Below are 16,353 nucleotides of genomic sequence, written 5' to 3' on the forward strand. Positions count from 1 at the left end.
GTGATTCTCAAGTGTCTTTGCCCTGGGTGGAGTTGCACCGCCCTTACTCGGGGCCGGGCTGAGTAATCCGCTCGGGTTTGCTGGGTTTGCTTTCGGGAGCTTTTGTTCCCTGAGCGCTTTCCGTAGAGTTCCAGAGGGAATGAAGATGGCGGCCTCCTGGTCTCCGGCCTGGAGGAGCCGGGAGCCCGGGGCCCCACTCCTCAGCGCGCCCTCAGAGAACAGCGCCCAATTACTCCCGTCACCCTGCCTCTGGCCGCGCTCCGAGCTGACCAAGCCTGTGACCGGTTCAAGGTAACCCCGAGCTTAGAGCTTACTCCTCGGCTCTGTCTCTGTAGCCGGCTTCCCCGTTCTAATACCTGTAAGCTCTGCGACACTCAGACACCCCCGATCCTTCTGTGACCCTGAGGGACCTGAGGCCACGCTGACCCTGCGTGGGCTTCACCCCGGTTAAGCCTCTGGAGCGATGTCCCTCAGTGGAACTGACTTTTAAAAGTCCTGATTTTGTGCTCCGTTGCTCCGCTGCTTGCAGGGAGCCGGCCCCTCCCCCCGCGGTCTATCTTCTCGTCGCTTTGGATTCACTTCTCCACCAGTCCTACCTTTCAGAAAGTGGTTGATTTTCTGTTTCTAGAGTTGTTGTTCTTCTTCTCTTCAATCTCCCGTTGGATTTGTAGGTGTTTGCAATCTTTAGATAAGCTATTTAGCTGATCTCCCACTACCTGAAGTAGTCTCAGCCTGCTACTTCTCCGCCATCTTGACTCCTCTCCAATGCGTCCTTTAAAAAAGTTGATTAATTTATGGATTTCTGGAGGCTGAGTTCTAATAGACAGTAGGTTTTGTGTCCTCCAAAGCTGCTCAGACCATTAGATTATGAGAGTATGTTTCTATTTATAAAACTTATTTTGTGGGTATTATTACCTGGTGGAATTATGCATGTCTTTTGAAACAAAACATCTTTAGGTGAAAAGTACAGAATATATTATACTGATTGTTTTTCTTCCCTCTTTTTTTTTTTTTTAAAGATTTTATTTATTTATTTGACACACAGAGAGAGATCACAAGTAGGCAGAGAGGCAGGCAGAGAGAGAGGGGGGAAACAGGCTCCCTGCTGAGCAGAGAGCCCGATGCGGGGCTCAATCCCAGGACCCTGAGATCATGACCCGAGCTGAAGGCAGAGGCTTAACCCTCTGAGCCACCCAGGCACCCCTGAAATGCAAACAACACAGAATAGCCAAAACAATCTTGATAAAGACAGGTTGGAGGACCTAGACTTCTTGATTCCAAAACTCAATAAAAAGCAATAATAATCAAGACAGTATGGTACTGAGTTAAAGCAAACATAAATATCAGTTGAATAGATTTGAGAGTCCAGAAGCAAACCCATACATCTATGATCAACTGATTTTTTGACAACGATGCCAAGACCATTCAATGAGGAAAGAAGAGTCTTTTCAAAAAATGATGCTGGGATAACTGGTCACATGCAGAAGAATGAGGTTGGACCCCTACCTCACACCATATATAAAAAGTAAACTCAAAATGGATCAAAGACCTTAAGGTAGAAGATAAAATTATAATACTCTTAGAAATAAACATAGGTATAAATCTTTGTAACCTTGGATTAGACAATACAACCAAAGGAAAAAATAGGTAAACTGGATTTCATCAAAATTTAAAACTTCTGTACATCAAAGGACACTATCAAAAAAGTAAAAAATGATCCACAAAATGGGGGAAATATTTGCAAAATATATATCTGATAAGGGACCGATATCTAGAATATATAAAGAATTCATACAACTCGGGGCGCCTGAGTGGCTCAGTGGGTTAAAGCCTCTGCCTTCAGCCCAGGTCATGATCTCAGGGTCCTGGGATTGAGCCCCACATCGGGCTCTCTGCTTGGCAGGGAGCCTGCTTCCCTCTCTCTCTGCCTGCCTCTCTGCCTACTTGTGATCTTTGTCTGTCAAATAAACAAAATCTTAAAAAAAAAAAAATTCATAGAACTCAATAATAAAAGAAAAATAAACTAAATGAAAATTGGGCAAAGGATCTGAATAGACATTTCTCCAAAAAAGATATACAAATGATCACATGAAAAGATGCTCTACCTCATTAGTTATCAGAGAAATGCAAGTCGAAAGCACAATGAGATATAGCTTTAAACCCACTCAGATGACTATTGTCAATATTATCTGTGATATTAACAATTGAAGATTGGGAGAAATTGACATTCTCACAAACTGCTGTTAGAAATGTCAAATGGTGTACCCACTTTGGAAAACAGTTTGGCACTTCCTCAAGCTAGCGTCACCATATGATTCAGAAATTCCATTTCTAGGCATATATCCAGGAGAAATGAAACATATGTTTGCATTAAAACTTGAACATGAATATTCATAGCAATATTATTTAAAATAGCCCAAATAGGAACAACCCAAATGACCATCGATTAATGAATGGGTAAATCAAATGTGATATATCAGTGCAATGGATTATTTGGCCATAAATAGGAATGAAGTACTGATACATGCTATAATACGGATGAACCTTGAAAACATTAGGCTAAGTGACAGAAGCCAGACAGAAGTATTGTATGACTCCATTTATATGAAATGGCTAGGATAGGCAAATCCATGGAGACTGAAAGTAGACTAGTGATTGTCTAGGGCTGAGGGAGGAAATGGATGTGATAGCTAATGCATACAGAATTTCTTTTGGGGGGGTGATGAAAATGTTCTCAGAATGATTGTGAGATTGGTTGTATATCCCAAATTATTGAATTGTACACTTAAATAGATGAATTGCACGGTATGTTAATTATAGCTCAAGGAAGCTGTACATTAAAAAAAAAAGAGGAACAGAATATTCAGATTAGTGAGTTGACTGTGTTTATCAAATGGCTGTTCTGGTCCTCCTCAAGAAATTGGTAAGATTAAAACAGTTTCTAAGGAGCAAATCTCCACTCGGCCCCCTGGGGGTAAGGGCGTTCTAACAAGTACGGTTAGGTGTTTAGAAGTTTGTCTCAAAATGTCATATAAATAGAGTTTTTAAAAATCTTCTTGCTTCTCCCAGGGGAGGGATAGCTTTGTCAGGCTTTTGTGGCTCAGCTATTAGTGGGTGAAATGATGGTCAACCATCCTCGATGGGAAAACTCCGAGAGCTGCTGGGTTTGGACAACAATGGAAAGGAGAGAAGTTGAAAACTGCTGACAGAAAATGGATCTTGCCCACAGGGCCTCTGAAGAGGCTTTGCGTTTGGCACCAGCCCACATCTGTAGGCTTTGCCTCTGTGAACGGAAACTAAGTGCAGTAACCCAACACCAGGGTCTTTGCTTGAGGCTTATTTTGATAACTGAAAAAGTCACCAAAACTTTATTATTCTCCTGTGAAATTTCCTCTGCAAGAGGCTTTTTCCTCTTTTGCAGTAATTTGGTTCAAACTTTCGCTATTTCGCCGTTAAGTTGCCCAGAGCCGGTGAAAAATGGAAGTAAACATCTGATTTTTGCATTTCATCATTTCAAGTTGTTTTTGCCCTCTGTGGTTTTATTGCCTAGATGCAGAAAACACTTAGGTTTCTAAGCCATAAAAGATGAAATATTAATTTGATTTGATTTTCGAGTCCCTTTCATGATGCCGCTTGGCATTGGCTTTTATGTATGATTGTAGCCAGAGCTTTGCAAAAACCTGAAATGAAAAGTGTGGTTGTTTTTGCTCCTGAATGTACCTTTTTTCTACATTTCCTTCACTCAGTGCTCTCGAGACCTTGAATCCCCGAGATTGGGAATCTCGTATTTCCCTCCAGTTACCACACACAGTGTCCCTGTGTTGGCAGAATTGAAGAAAGTGTTATTCTGGGTGAATGAACCCCTTCGCCTTAGTGGGAATTAAATACAACTTTGTATTGGTGTCTCCATGAGGAAGTCATGGAGGCGGAGGCCTTTGGAAGCATGTATCCCGTTGAAAGCCTTTATTGGTAATTCCAGCAAGGCTGGGCTAGAAATTTCAGAACATTGTCTATTGGTTGGCTGCAGGTGGTCCCATCTGAGCCACACTGTGGCTGTCACCGGGTACTTGAAGAGGAAGCTGTGGTCGGAGAGGTCTGCTTCTGGCACCTTGTCCTCTAACTGAAGCTACAGACGGGCAAAACACGAGACAGGCTGTCAGCAGCAGCCTCGTGTAAGGCTAGCTACACTGCCAGCTTATCTGCCTCCGGAGAATTCTTTTTTTTTTTTTTTAATCTAAAAATTTTTTTAATTTAATTTTTTTTTATAAACATATAATGTATTTTAATCCCCAGGGGTACAGGTCTGTGAATCGCCAGGTTTACACACTTCACAGCACTCACCATAGTGCCTCCAGAGAATTCTTTTTTTTTTTTTTAAAGATTTTATTTATTTATTTGTCAGAGAGAGAGAGAGGGAGAGAGAGCAAGCACAGGCAGACAGAATGGCAGGCAGAGGCAGAGGGAGAAGCAGGCTCCCTTGCTGAGCAAGGAGCCCGATGTGGGACTCGATCCCAGGACGCTGGGATCATGACCCGAGCCAAAGGCAGCTGCTTAACCAACTGAGCCACCCAGGTGTCCCTGCCTCCAGAGAATTCTTAAAAGAACTTCTTCCTTCCGGCCCATAGGCTTCTCTTGAGGAACTGGTGGCTGTTCAGTTTCATACACGTGGGCTGCTTTTCCTAATCCAGCCAAACGGGGCATGGTACCCCTACTTTATAATTTGACTAGATGTTAGGCTATGAAATATTATGGATTTAATGAAAAACTGTTCTCTGCCTTAAAACAGCCACTGAACTGTAATATATATATATATATATATATATATATATCATTATGATATATAATGATATATATTCATTATAATATATGTAATAATATAATATATAATGATAATATATATAATATGTATATAATATATATAATGATACACCTAATCATGGTTTGTGAAGAGATTTCTGACATTTTTCACAAGAGTGGCATTGAGATACTAAAGAGAGAGAGATGTATTGTGCTTTTGTGAAACTTTTTGGACTTATGTATAGTTTGTGAAAATGTCTGCTTATATTCTCAGGGCATTTAAAATTTGCTATCGTTTTAAAGGTTTGCACTTTTAAAATATTCTCTTCTTTTAGTCCCCTTTTGTTCTTTTATTCCTTGATATTTATTTCCCATAAGAAAATGTTTGCAAGGAAAAATAGAAGCTTAAAAGGGTAAAATAATCTACCCTGGGTGATTGGAAAAACCTTTATTTTGTATACAATTACAAGCATAGTCTTTGGAAAAGCTAAATGAATTTGAGTTTGTTTCCCTGCTCTATCACTTATTAGATATTTCTGTGATGTGGGAAGAAGCTGCATTCCTTCCAATCCAAGACACCATTAATTGTAAGATGCTCCGTGATTTTGAGTTATTATGAAAGGAAAATGCTTTTAATTAGATTATGACATAAGAGTAAGATACTTTTGATTGTGAGACAGTTCTGTTTCAAAGCAATTTGAAATACATACAATTCTGAGAATGAGATGGCATACTCTATGTCAGTGTGTGGCATATAGTCTATACCTGTGTGTGTGTGTGTGTGTGTGTGTGTGTGTGTTTAAAAAGAGAGGGAGAGAGGGAGAAAGAGAAAATGAATGAATGAAAATGAACCCGACTGGACTTCCTTCTTTTCTGGATATCCATGCTGCTTTCTCTTCCCCTCCCCCGTGCCCAGCTGCCTTTCCCCAAGGTAGCAGGAGAACCTCCAAGTCATAATAGCTTACAATTATATTTTTACTGACTGATTCATAGTCTTACGTTTACGAGCTGTTTCTTTTTCAACTTAAGTAAAGAGAACTTTGGATGTGAAATACATAAAAGGGATCAGTGAACTTAGAGAACAGAGCATTGAGGACATCTAAGATTTTGAGTTCTTAGTTCACCACATTCTGCACCACTGTGACTTCACTGTGATTTCACAGAGAGAAGAGTTCTCAGAGGGCTGCTGACATTACGTGCTTTGTCACCGTTAGTGGCCTGGGAGTTAAACTTTTGCTAATAATGTTCAATTCAGAATTTTGATAACAGTGAAATTTTCCAGATGTCATTTAGTGCCTGCCAGTTTTAAACTGATATTAGCAGCTTATTTTGGTCCCAAGTTAGATTTTAGATTTCCTCTTTGTAAAATAAGATATAGCCTAGTTTAGGAATAATTGAAGACTGTCATTTGAAGTTTTTATATAATTTTTTAAATATAATTTTATATAATTTATATAATTTTAATACAAATTTTAACATTAGTTATATAATTTTATATAATAAATTCTAAATAACAAAGTTTGCTCTTTCATCCATACATTTCCAGGTCCTGGTAAGTGCTAGAAAGGTATGAAGATAATAAAGATATAGTTCCCACCATGCACAAAAACTTTACAGTCAAGCAGGAAAGAAAGAGATAAACACAACAGACAGTGGCAGGCCTATGACAGGGGTCAGCCCTGGGTACCGTGAAAGTAAATTATTGTTCTTAACAATAGCGATAGTTGCACAATAGAAGTTCCCTTCCCTGAGCCTAGAATATTGTTGATGATGAGCAGGTCACCTAATCTCATCCTCCCCTTTTTCAAGTTTTTTTGGTGTCCCAAATCATGCATTAAGCAGAGGTATATTTTATATGTCTATTTTTAAAAAAAGATTTTATTTATTTATTTGACAGAGAGAGACACAACGAGAGAGGGAACACAAGCAAGGGGAGTGAGAGAGGGAGAAGCGGGCTTCCCGCAGAGCAGGGAGCCTGATGTGGGACTCCATCCCAGGACCCTGGGATCATGCCCTGAGCCGAAGGCAGAGGCTTAATGACTGAGCTACCCAGGCGCCCACCCCTATATGTCTATTTTCAATACAGATCATTTCTATGTATTGACAAAAACTACAGTAAAGAGGAAAAATTCCCACAGTAGCTTTAATATTTGATAACTCAGTGAATATCATTTTTCGTAAAGACTTTTTGGCTTCACAAACTATACATTATAAGGGCAAGCAGTATTGCAATTCAGAGTAAAAACTTCAAAACTGGATGTTATGGAATAGTGTTTGATAGAAGAGAAAGAAAGGAAGTAGGACAATTAACATGTCCATTTGCTTGGATAAATAAGTAGATATTTATCCAACTAGATAAATTGGATCCAGTTGGAAAAATATTTATTCAATATAAATTCCAACTGGAAACCAGTAGGTTGTTCGCAGACCTTTTTGGAAGTAAAGCAGGATCCTCTGCTTTGTGAGCAGTTAATCCATGCATCTCTGAGTTCTTTAGATTCAAATATATACACACAGTAACTAAACAGCTAACAGAGGTTTATGTGCTTCACACATTGTAGCTAAATTATCAAGTAAAGGTCTATATAAAAAGAACACGTAGAGGTTTAGTTGGACCATTAGGAGTAGTTTAAATTCACTCCTATAGATAAAATAGCATATAGAAATTTTGCCTAATTCCAATATATTTATTTGTGCAAATGTTAAGCTCATTCATATTAGATAATAATGATGTTCATACTTCCAATGATGCTGATCACCAACATTTATTAAGTGTATACCAGGGGTCAGACACTGTTTTAAGCATTTCATTTTTTTAAGTTATTTATTTATTTATTATCATTTAAAGTAATTTCTATACCCAAAATGGGGCTTGAACTCATGATCCCCAAAATCAAGAGTCATAGTTCCTCTGACTGTGCCAGGCAGGTGCCTCTGTTTTAAGCACTTCATATGTCTTAACGCATTTACACCTAACAACCTGTGAGGAAGATACTATTTTTAAAGATTTTATTTATTTATTTGAAAGACAGCAAGCACTGGAGAGACTGGGCAAGCATGAATGAAGGGCAGAGGGAGAGGGAGAAGCAGACTCTCCGGTGAGCATGGAGCCTGATGTGCGGCTGGATCCCAGGACCCTGGGATCATGACCGGAACTGAAGGCAGATGCTTAACTGACTGAGCCACCCAGACACTCCAGGAAGATACTATTCTTACCCACGTTTTAAAGAGGAGAAAATCCGAGGCCTGGGAATATTCAGAAATTTGTTCAAGGACACACAGTTTGTAGGTGGCCAGAGCTGAGATTTGAACTCAGGTAATTTGTCCACGTGGCCTGCAATCTCACCTGCATTTGTCTCTTAGACATCTGCAACTGCTTTGGCTTCTATCCTCTACCAGCTGTACCTTAGGCTGGGCCCCTGGGCTTGGTCCAGGTATTTCTGTCTTTCCGCATTCAGCCCTTCTCCCTCTCCCCTCGTACTCAAGTCCCTGATGCTTCTTTCCCACCCATCCTTTGTACCCCGCGGGTCCCATTCATGTCTTGGCCACTAGAGGGCGCGAGGAATAGAATCTCAGGGACTGCGGAACCATCCTGCCAGGGCTGGGAAAGGGGCTGGAGAGGGAGCAGAAGCTCAGAGGAGTGGAGGCATTAGGAGGGGGTGTTCTCTGGGGACTGAGGGAAGGGGTGTGCACAAGCCACTGAGGCGAGTTTGAACTCAGACGTGGTGAGTGGCAGGCGGGCAGCTTCTGCTGGGAGAGCCCATCTTAGATATTTACAGGTTTCCCTTGCTATCTGAGTCGAGTGTTCCAGTGAAACCTTTCCTAAGCTGAAATGGCATAAAGTGGAGACGCAATTACAGTTAATTTATATGGAAAAAATTTTTGAGCATTCCCAGACTCAAGAAACAACCTTTTTTAGGTGTTCCGGATACCTCTGGAACATCTTCCTAACGATGTGCAGACTAAATCAAGTTCAGAGCTGTGGGGCCTGATGCTAAGACACTGAGGATAGTTGCCAGGGAAGGAGCTTGGCGGGGCCACTCTCACTGGCTCTGTAACCCTTTCTGCGAAGCAAATATTGAGTGCTATTTTCAGTGCTCACCTTTGTGGCCCCCCCCCCCCCATAAAAACGAAAATCCTCTTTGGGTTTCTTTTAGTTAGCAAACGCAGGTACTTAGGTCTTCCATAAATGCGAAGTGGTGTGATGTGAACTTGGAAAAGCAGGGGATGCCTGTATTTCCCTCTCCCCCCAAGGGGGTGGGGAACTGGGGAGGGCTAGAGAACAGCATGATGGTGGGTGGGGAAACCAACTTCTAGCCCCTCCATGCTCTGTACAGTCTGGTTTCCCCAGAGCTGGGGGCTTTCAGAAGGGAGAGTGAGAAGGCTCTACTCTGTCCCCTGTGCCCTTCCCCAGCACCATCCCACATGCCTAATATTCTAACAATGGAACATTTGGGTCTCTTACTTAAGCTGGAGATCTGAATGGTCAGAAATTCTGCTTGGGTGGTGCAGTGAGATTTAGATGGCAGGGGACATTAGGAGAAGATTTTAAGGGGATCTTCACTCTGTTTGATATAACCTCATATTTACTGATGACAAATTCCCTGTTTTTTTTTTTTTTTTAAGATTTTATTTATTTATTTGACAGAGAGAGATCACAAGTAGGCAGAAAGAGAGACAAGAGAGGAGGAAGCAGACTCCCCAGTGAGCAGAGAGCCCGATGTGGGGCTCGATCCTAGGACCTTGGGATCATGACCTGAGCCGAAGGAAGAGGCTTTAACCCACTGAGCCACCCAGGCACCCCGAATTTTCCTGTTTTTAAGAGTTGAATACCAATTAGGATGCATAGTCAAGTAAATTATATTGCTTTTAAATTAAGACTTGAGCTATGAGCATGGAGATTTGTTTTGTTTGTTACTGGAGGGGTCTAGAACTGTATAAGTTTTTCAGTTGAAATAAGAATTTCATAGATGTATCACTTTCATCTTAGAGGAAAACTTTGCCTATTTATTCATATAGATAACATGTGTACTTTTCCTTAATGATGATGATACTTTATTAAGCAGCTCATTTGAGCCCAGAGCTCTGGTCAATTTACCTAAAAGATTCCAGGGACCTGTCGGTTCCAGGAGACATCTGTGGTGATGTGGACAGAGCGCTGGGCTGGGAATCCGAGATCTCGGTTTCCCTTAGACTCACTCTCCCTTGTGTGCACTGCTGGACCAGTCACTTTTCTGAGCTATCAATTTCCTCATCTGTAAAAAGGTCATTACTGATTTTATAAAATCAGGACTCTGGTGAGGATTATAAAATGAACACTCATTGCCAGGTAAAGCTCAGATTTTAGATTAATCTAATCCTTCTCTGCTCCTTTACGTGGGTTGCTGAACATGCTGAAGCGAACCATTCAACCATGCTCCCCAGGCAGCTGCGGACTTCTGAAATCTAGTATCATCTGGACCCAGTGGACTCTCCATTTGCAAAGCCTATTACATATTCTTATTTAGCACTCACTTTGCTTTCCTATGATGATTATTCTAACCCTTGGCTATATTTAAAGTTCTCCATATCCCTTTCCTCTAAGAGTTAGTTTTGTTTTCAATTATACAGAAAAAAAAACCACCCAGAAATAAAAACCAAAGCTATATAAAAAAAGAATTTATAGCATGTTATCAATTCTTTTTTTTTTTTTTTAAAGATTTTATTTTTTTATTCGACAGACAGAGATCACAAGTAGGCAGAGAGGCAGGCAGAGAGAGAGGAGGAAGCAGGCTCCCCAATGAGCAGAGACCCTGAGGTGGGGCTTGCTCCCAGGACCCTGAGACCATGATGCCAGCCGAAGGCAGAGGCTTAACCTACTGAGCCACCCAGGTGCCTTGCATGTTATCAAATCTCGAAGGAAAGAAGCATGGAAAAAAGACTGGAGTGAAATAGGCCAGAATGAAAGCAGTGGATTTTTGTTCCTTCATACTTCTCTGTGCTTTTCCAGTGTTCTCTTACAACATGTATTACATGATGTTTGCAAAATAATGGGGAAAAAAATGAAACAGAAAAACTCTAATTTGAGGAGCTACCACCCACCTGCTGACTTATGCCCCACCATATTCTCCCCTCTCCTGTTCCCAGCCTGAATGAAGGGGTCTCTCTCTCTCTCCCTCTCCCCATCCAGTGCTAATCTGATTATCTGTGCTGTTAATTCCATATTCTCTTGACTCCTCAAGGATCTTGCATTGGTATTAGATAACCTTTTCTCTCCACATTCAAGCTCCCATTCCTTTTTAGTCTATTTTTGTCCACATATAAATACATTTAGTCCCCTCCTGTCTTAACAAATGAACTCCCCAAGCTCCAACTCTACCTTGACCACTCTTACTCTAGACCCATACCCATTTTTCCTCTTATAGCCTAAGTTCTAGAAAGAGTCTGAATTCTAATCTCTAAATCCTCATCTCAACCTATTGGAGTCCGGGTTCTTTCTTCACAATATCTATCCTTAACATTGCTCTTGCCAAGATCTCTAGTGACGTAGTTGAATCATTTCAGTCTTCACCTTATTTTTCTCTTCATACTTCGTTCAGTACAAATACTGCTACTTCTGTGAAGCCCTCCTTGATTTCTCCCAGGTAAGGCTCAGAATGCTTTTTATCCCCGTATTCTGCCTGTCTTTTGTATAATTGTTTTATTGTACTCTAATTTGTATGTTTCTGTTTTAGATTATAAGGTTCTTGGGGCAGGCTTTTTTAGTTTTTTAAAACTGTGAAATACAATGCACACAAAAATACATTAATCAAAATTCAGAGCTATTGAGTAATCATGAAGTGAACATTTGTGTAACTGTTATCCAGGTCATGGCATGGAGTGTTTTCAGTAGTCAAGGAGCTCCCTATATCCTTTCCTGACCCCACCTATTTCCCTACTATCTTGGGTTTATGACACTTACTTCCTTCATAGTTGCACTGCTTGGATATGCATTCCTAAACAGATCATTTAGTGGTACCTGCACTTGAACTTTTTACGAATGCCATCACGTCATGTCTTCTGTTCTCTTTCATTGAACATTGTATTTGTATGATCCATGCTCATGGTTGTATGTTATTATATTCCCTTCTGTTTATTGCTGTGTAGTGGAATTTTGCTACATGAAATTACAACAGACAATATATCTAGTGATGAATTTTTGGTTTATTTCCAGTTTTTGGCTATTATGAGGCTTCAAATATCTTGTACACTTCTTTTGGTCCCCATGTGCTTGGGCTTCTTCAAGGTATAGATCCAGAAGTAGAATTACCTGTCACAGGATATGTATATCTTCAACTCTACCAGATAAAGGGCAAACTGTTTCTCAAAGTAGGTCTCACGATTTACATCCCACCAGCCGTGGAGAACGTCCATTGCTTGGTATCTTCGCCAGCATGTGGTAATATCGGACTTCTAAATTTTTATGAACACAGATGGTATAGAGTAGTATTTTACTATGTTTTAATCTGTATTTCCCTGTTAGCAAAGAGAGTGAACATCTTCTGGTGTTTATTGGCCAGCTGGATTTCCTCTCCATTAAGGGGCCCATTCAAGTTCTGTTCACTTTCTTAGTGGGTGGCTTGTCTTTATTTTATTGCTTTGTAAAAGTTATTTTACCTTTTGGCTATGAGTCCTTTGAAAAGAAATTATACTATAAAATCATACACACTGAAGATTTGTTGATTACAGTATTTTTTATTTTGTACTTTAATACTAATAAGTAAGTAGAAATAGAGTAATTAGAAATCAAATTATAGCATATGGGACTTCACTTAATCCTGTCCTTCCCTTCTTCTCTCTAGGTGTAATTATTGTCCCCAGTGCTGGTGTTGGCATTGTCCTGGGAGGCTACATTATAAAGAAATTGAAACTTGGTGCAAGAGAATCTGCTAAACTTGCCATGATCTGCAGTGGTGTGTCTTTACTGTGTTTTTCAACCCTATTTATTGTTGGGTGTGAAAGTATTAATCTAGGAGGCATAAACATCCCGTATACAACAGGGTAAGTAGCTTCAAGAGCCATTTCATGTCATTCTAATTGTGAAAGTAGTGTAAAGCCCTGTAGTGTTTGTACCCCAGGGTCAGATGAGTGTTCCCCCCTGCCGGTGGGGGGGGTCTCCTGTGCACGTGTCATCACCCCCAGGTGGAGCATGCGCGTGTGGAGGGCAGGGACCATGGTCTCTCCTTTGTCCATGTCCCCTTTTGAGACTCACAGAGTATTTCCCATGGTTTTTTGGTTAAGCAGATGAGGAGGAAATACTTATTGGGTCAATGAAAATTGTTCTTTTTTTTTTTTTTTTAAAAGATTTTATTTATTTATTTGACAGAGATCACAAGTAGGCAGAGAGGCAGGCAGAGAGAGAGAGAGGAGGAAGCAGGCTCCCCACAGAGCAGAGAGCCCGATGTGGGGCTCCATCCCAGGACCCTGGGATCATGACCTGAGCCGAAGGCAGAGGCTTTAACCCACTGAGCCACCCAGGCGCCCCAAACTTGTTCTTTTTTTTTTTTTTTTTAAAAAAGGTAACATTTTAAATAGACGATACATTTGCATAGTTGAAGAACATAAAAGTCAATGAAAATACAATGTACAGTGAAAAGTCGTGCTCTTAATAAAGTCCTCAAACTCATTTCTCCAATCAAGGACAAACCAGGTAACCACTTGGATTCATTTCTTGTGCCTTCCGCCAAGGCTTCTTTCTATAAGAACCTATGACTATGTATTTAAAATTTTCCCTGTTTAATATCCAAAAGGTAACTCATACACACTTTTCCCAGCATAAAAAAATATAGCAACATAGCTCGGACATCTTTCTGTGCCAGTAACAATAACAACAACAACAACAACAATAATAATACAATGTATAGTTAACCCTTATATTGACACTCTTCTAATGCTTTACATATATTAACTCATTAATCCTCACAACAACCCTATCAGGAAGGTTCTATTATTATCTTGATTTTACAGATGGCAAAATTAAAGTACAGAACACACATACCAGGGATGCCTGGGTGGCTCAGTGGGTTAAAGCCTCTGCCTTTGGCTCAGGTCATGATTTCAGGGTCCAGGGATTGAGCCCCGCATCGGGCTCTCTGCTCAGCAGGGAGCTGGCTCCCCCTACCCCCCACCCCACCCCCGCCTGCCTCTCTGCCTACTTGTGATCTCTGTCTGTCAAATAAATAAATATAATCTTTATTTAAAAAAAAAAAAAAGAACACACATATCGGTGGTATGCTGATAATATGTAACACATGGCTAAGAAAAAAGTTCCCATCTGTAGCATTTGACAATTTCAGAGGTGTAAATATCCCCACCATGGCTGATTTCAAGCTAACAACGTGAAGATGATGAACGCTACACTAGGAGATGCCCGGTCACATACCATTATATGATATTTCTCTCATACAGGTAGTTAGACCTAAATAGCCTAGTCAAGACATAGATAACAGTATGGTAAAAAAGCTAGGAGGTGATGAATTGATTATTTACTATCTTTGTTTGTAACATTTATTTAATTGTAAGTTTATATAATTTAATTTTTAATAATGGCTGTGCTAAACAGTTGACAAAATCCTTGAAAACTGAGGATTTTGTGACCTAAGGTGGCTGTGCTTCATGTTACATAGGACTTAATACAGACTTAACCCCAAACAATTCAGAGTCCATACCTTTAAGCACTCTTAAAAAAAAAAAAAGATTTTATTTATTTATTTGAGAGAGTGAGAGAGGGGGCATGGGAAGGGGGAGGTTCAGGTCAAAGGGAGAAGAAAACTCCCTGATGAGCAGGGTGCTTAATGTGGGACTCAGTCCTGGAACTCCGGGATCATGACCTGAGCTGAAGGCAGTCATTCAACCAACTGAGCCACCAGGTGCCCTAAACACTCCTTTTTTATTTTTTTAAAATTATTTTACTTAAATACAATTAATTAACATATAGTGTAATATTAGTTTCAGAGGTAGAGTTCAGTATTCATCAGTTGCGTATAACACCCAGTGCTCATTACATCACATGCCTTCCTTAATTTCTATCACCCAGATACCCCATCCCCCACCCCCCTCCCCTCCGGCAACCCTCCGTTTGTTTCCTCTCTTTTTTTCTTTTTTTTAAAGATTTTATTTATTTATTCGACAGAGAGAGATCACAAGTAGGCAGAGAGGCAGGCAGAGAGAGAGAGGAGGAAGCAGGCTCCCCACCAAGGAGAGAGCCCAATGCGGGGCTCGATCCCAGGACCCTGGGATCATGACCTGAGCTGAAGGCAGAGACTTTAACCCTCTGAGCCACCCAGGCGCCCCCCTCAGTTTGTTTCCTATGATTAAGAGCCTCTCATGGTTTGTCTCCCTCTCTGATTTTGTCTTGTTTTATTTTTCCCTTCCTTCCCCTGTGATCCTGTTTTGTTTCTTAAATTCCACATAGGAGTGAAACTGTATGATAATTGTCTTTCTCTGATTGAATTGTTTTGCTTAGTATAATATTTTCTAGTTCCATCCATGTCATTGCAAATGGTAAGAATTCATTTTTTGATGGCTGAGTAATATCCCATTGTATATATATATACACCCTATCTTCTTTTTTTAAATTTTGTGAGTGATTTATTTTTATTTATTTATTTATTTTTTATGTTACGTTAGTCATCATACATCTTCTTTATCCATTCATCTGTTGATGGACATCTGGGCTCTTTCCATTTTTTGGCTGTTATGGACATTGCTTTAAACACTCCTTTTAACTGCCATGTAATATTCCATTTAGTTCTGTTTTGTAATTTAACCAGTCCCCATTTGAAAGGCAGTTTCCTATCATTTGTCATTAAAAATCATGCTGCAATAAATAACTTCATGCATAATCACTTCTTCTGTGTGCCATGTATTTGTAGGATAAATTCCCAGAAATGAGATTGCAATGAATATTACCAAATTTACTCCCCAGGTGTTTTATCAATTTGCCCCTTCACCAGCGGTGGATCTGAGGATTGATTTCCTATACCCTTTCTAAAAAAGCGTGCAAAATTTTTCTTGGGGAGTTATGAAAACTGTAACTTTTATTTCCATTTGGGTTTGTTAGGATCTGCTCATTGGACAGAACTCTAGTGCCTAGATTTTGGTGCTTGCTGCCAACAAACCCCATTTCCTTTTGATTTTTAGTGGAGTTTTGTCTGCTAAAATGTTCCATTTGAAATTTGAATAAGAAAAGCTTTAATTTCACTTAGTTAACCTAGAGCATTAGGAAAGGGGGGGGGGAGAGGAAATACCAATCAGAGCTTATGTAGATGACAGAATATGTTCACTTGTCTCAAGAATCTTTTTTTCATCAGGAGATATGTGTCTGGGTAATACATTTACTGACAAATAGCTTCTTTTTTTTTTTTTTTTAAAGATTTTATTTATTTATTTGACAGGCAGAGATCACAAGTAGGCAGAGAGGCAGGCAGAGAGAGAGGGGGAAGCAGGCTCCCTGCTGAGCAGAGAGCCCCATGCGGGGCTCGATACTAGAACCCTGAGATCATGACCTGAGCCAAAGGCAGAGGCTTAACCCACTAA

At 40.3% G+C, this 16,353-nt stretch overlaps 1 protein-coding gene across 4 annotated transcripts in view; it reads left to right on the forward strand.

The window, feature by feature from the left end:
- Positions 1-16,353, forward strand: part of LOC111156801 (solute carrier organic anion transporter family member 5A1) — a 128,677-nt gene that overhangs the window by 87,205 nt on the left and 25,119 nt on the right. For all 4 annotated transcript variants that reach the window (XR_002641256.1, XM_022517861.1, XM_022517862.1 and 1 more), the window contains one exon: positions 12,618-12,816. Coding sequence is in view for 3 of the 4 variants with exons in the window: in XM_022517861.1 (XP_022373569.1) it covers positions 12,618-12,816 (199 nt within the window). In the remaining variant the exon portion in view is untranslated. The remainder of the gene's footprint in view (positions 1-12,617; positions 12,817-16,353) is intronic.

Source organism: Enhydra lutris, unplaced genomic scaffold (genome assembly GCF_002288905.1).
Source record: "Enhydra lutris kenyoni isolate GAN:26980312 unplaced genomic scaffold, ASM228890v2 scaffoldscaffold49, whole genome shotgun sequence".
Classification (NCBI taxonomy): domain Eukaryota; kingdom Metazoa; phylum Chordata; class Mammalia; order Carnivora; family Mustelidae; genus Enhydra; species Enhydra lutris.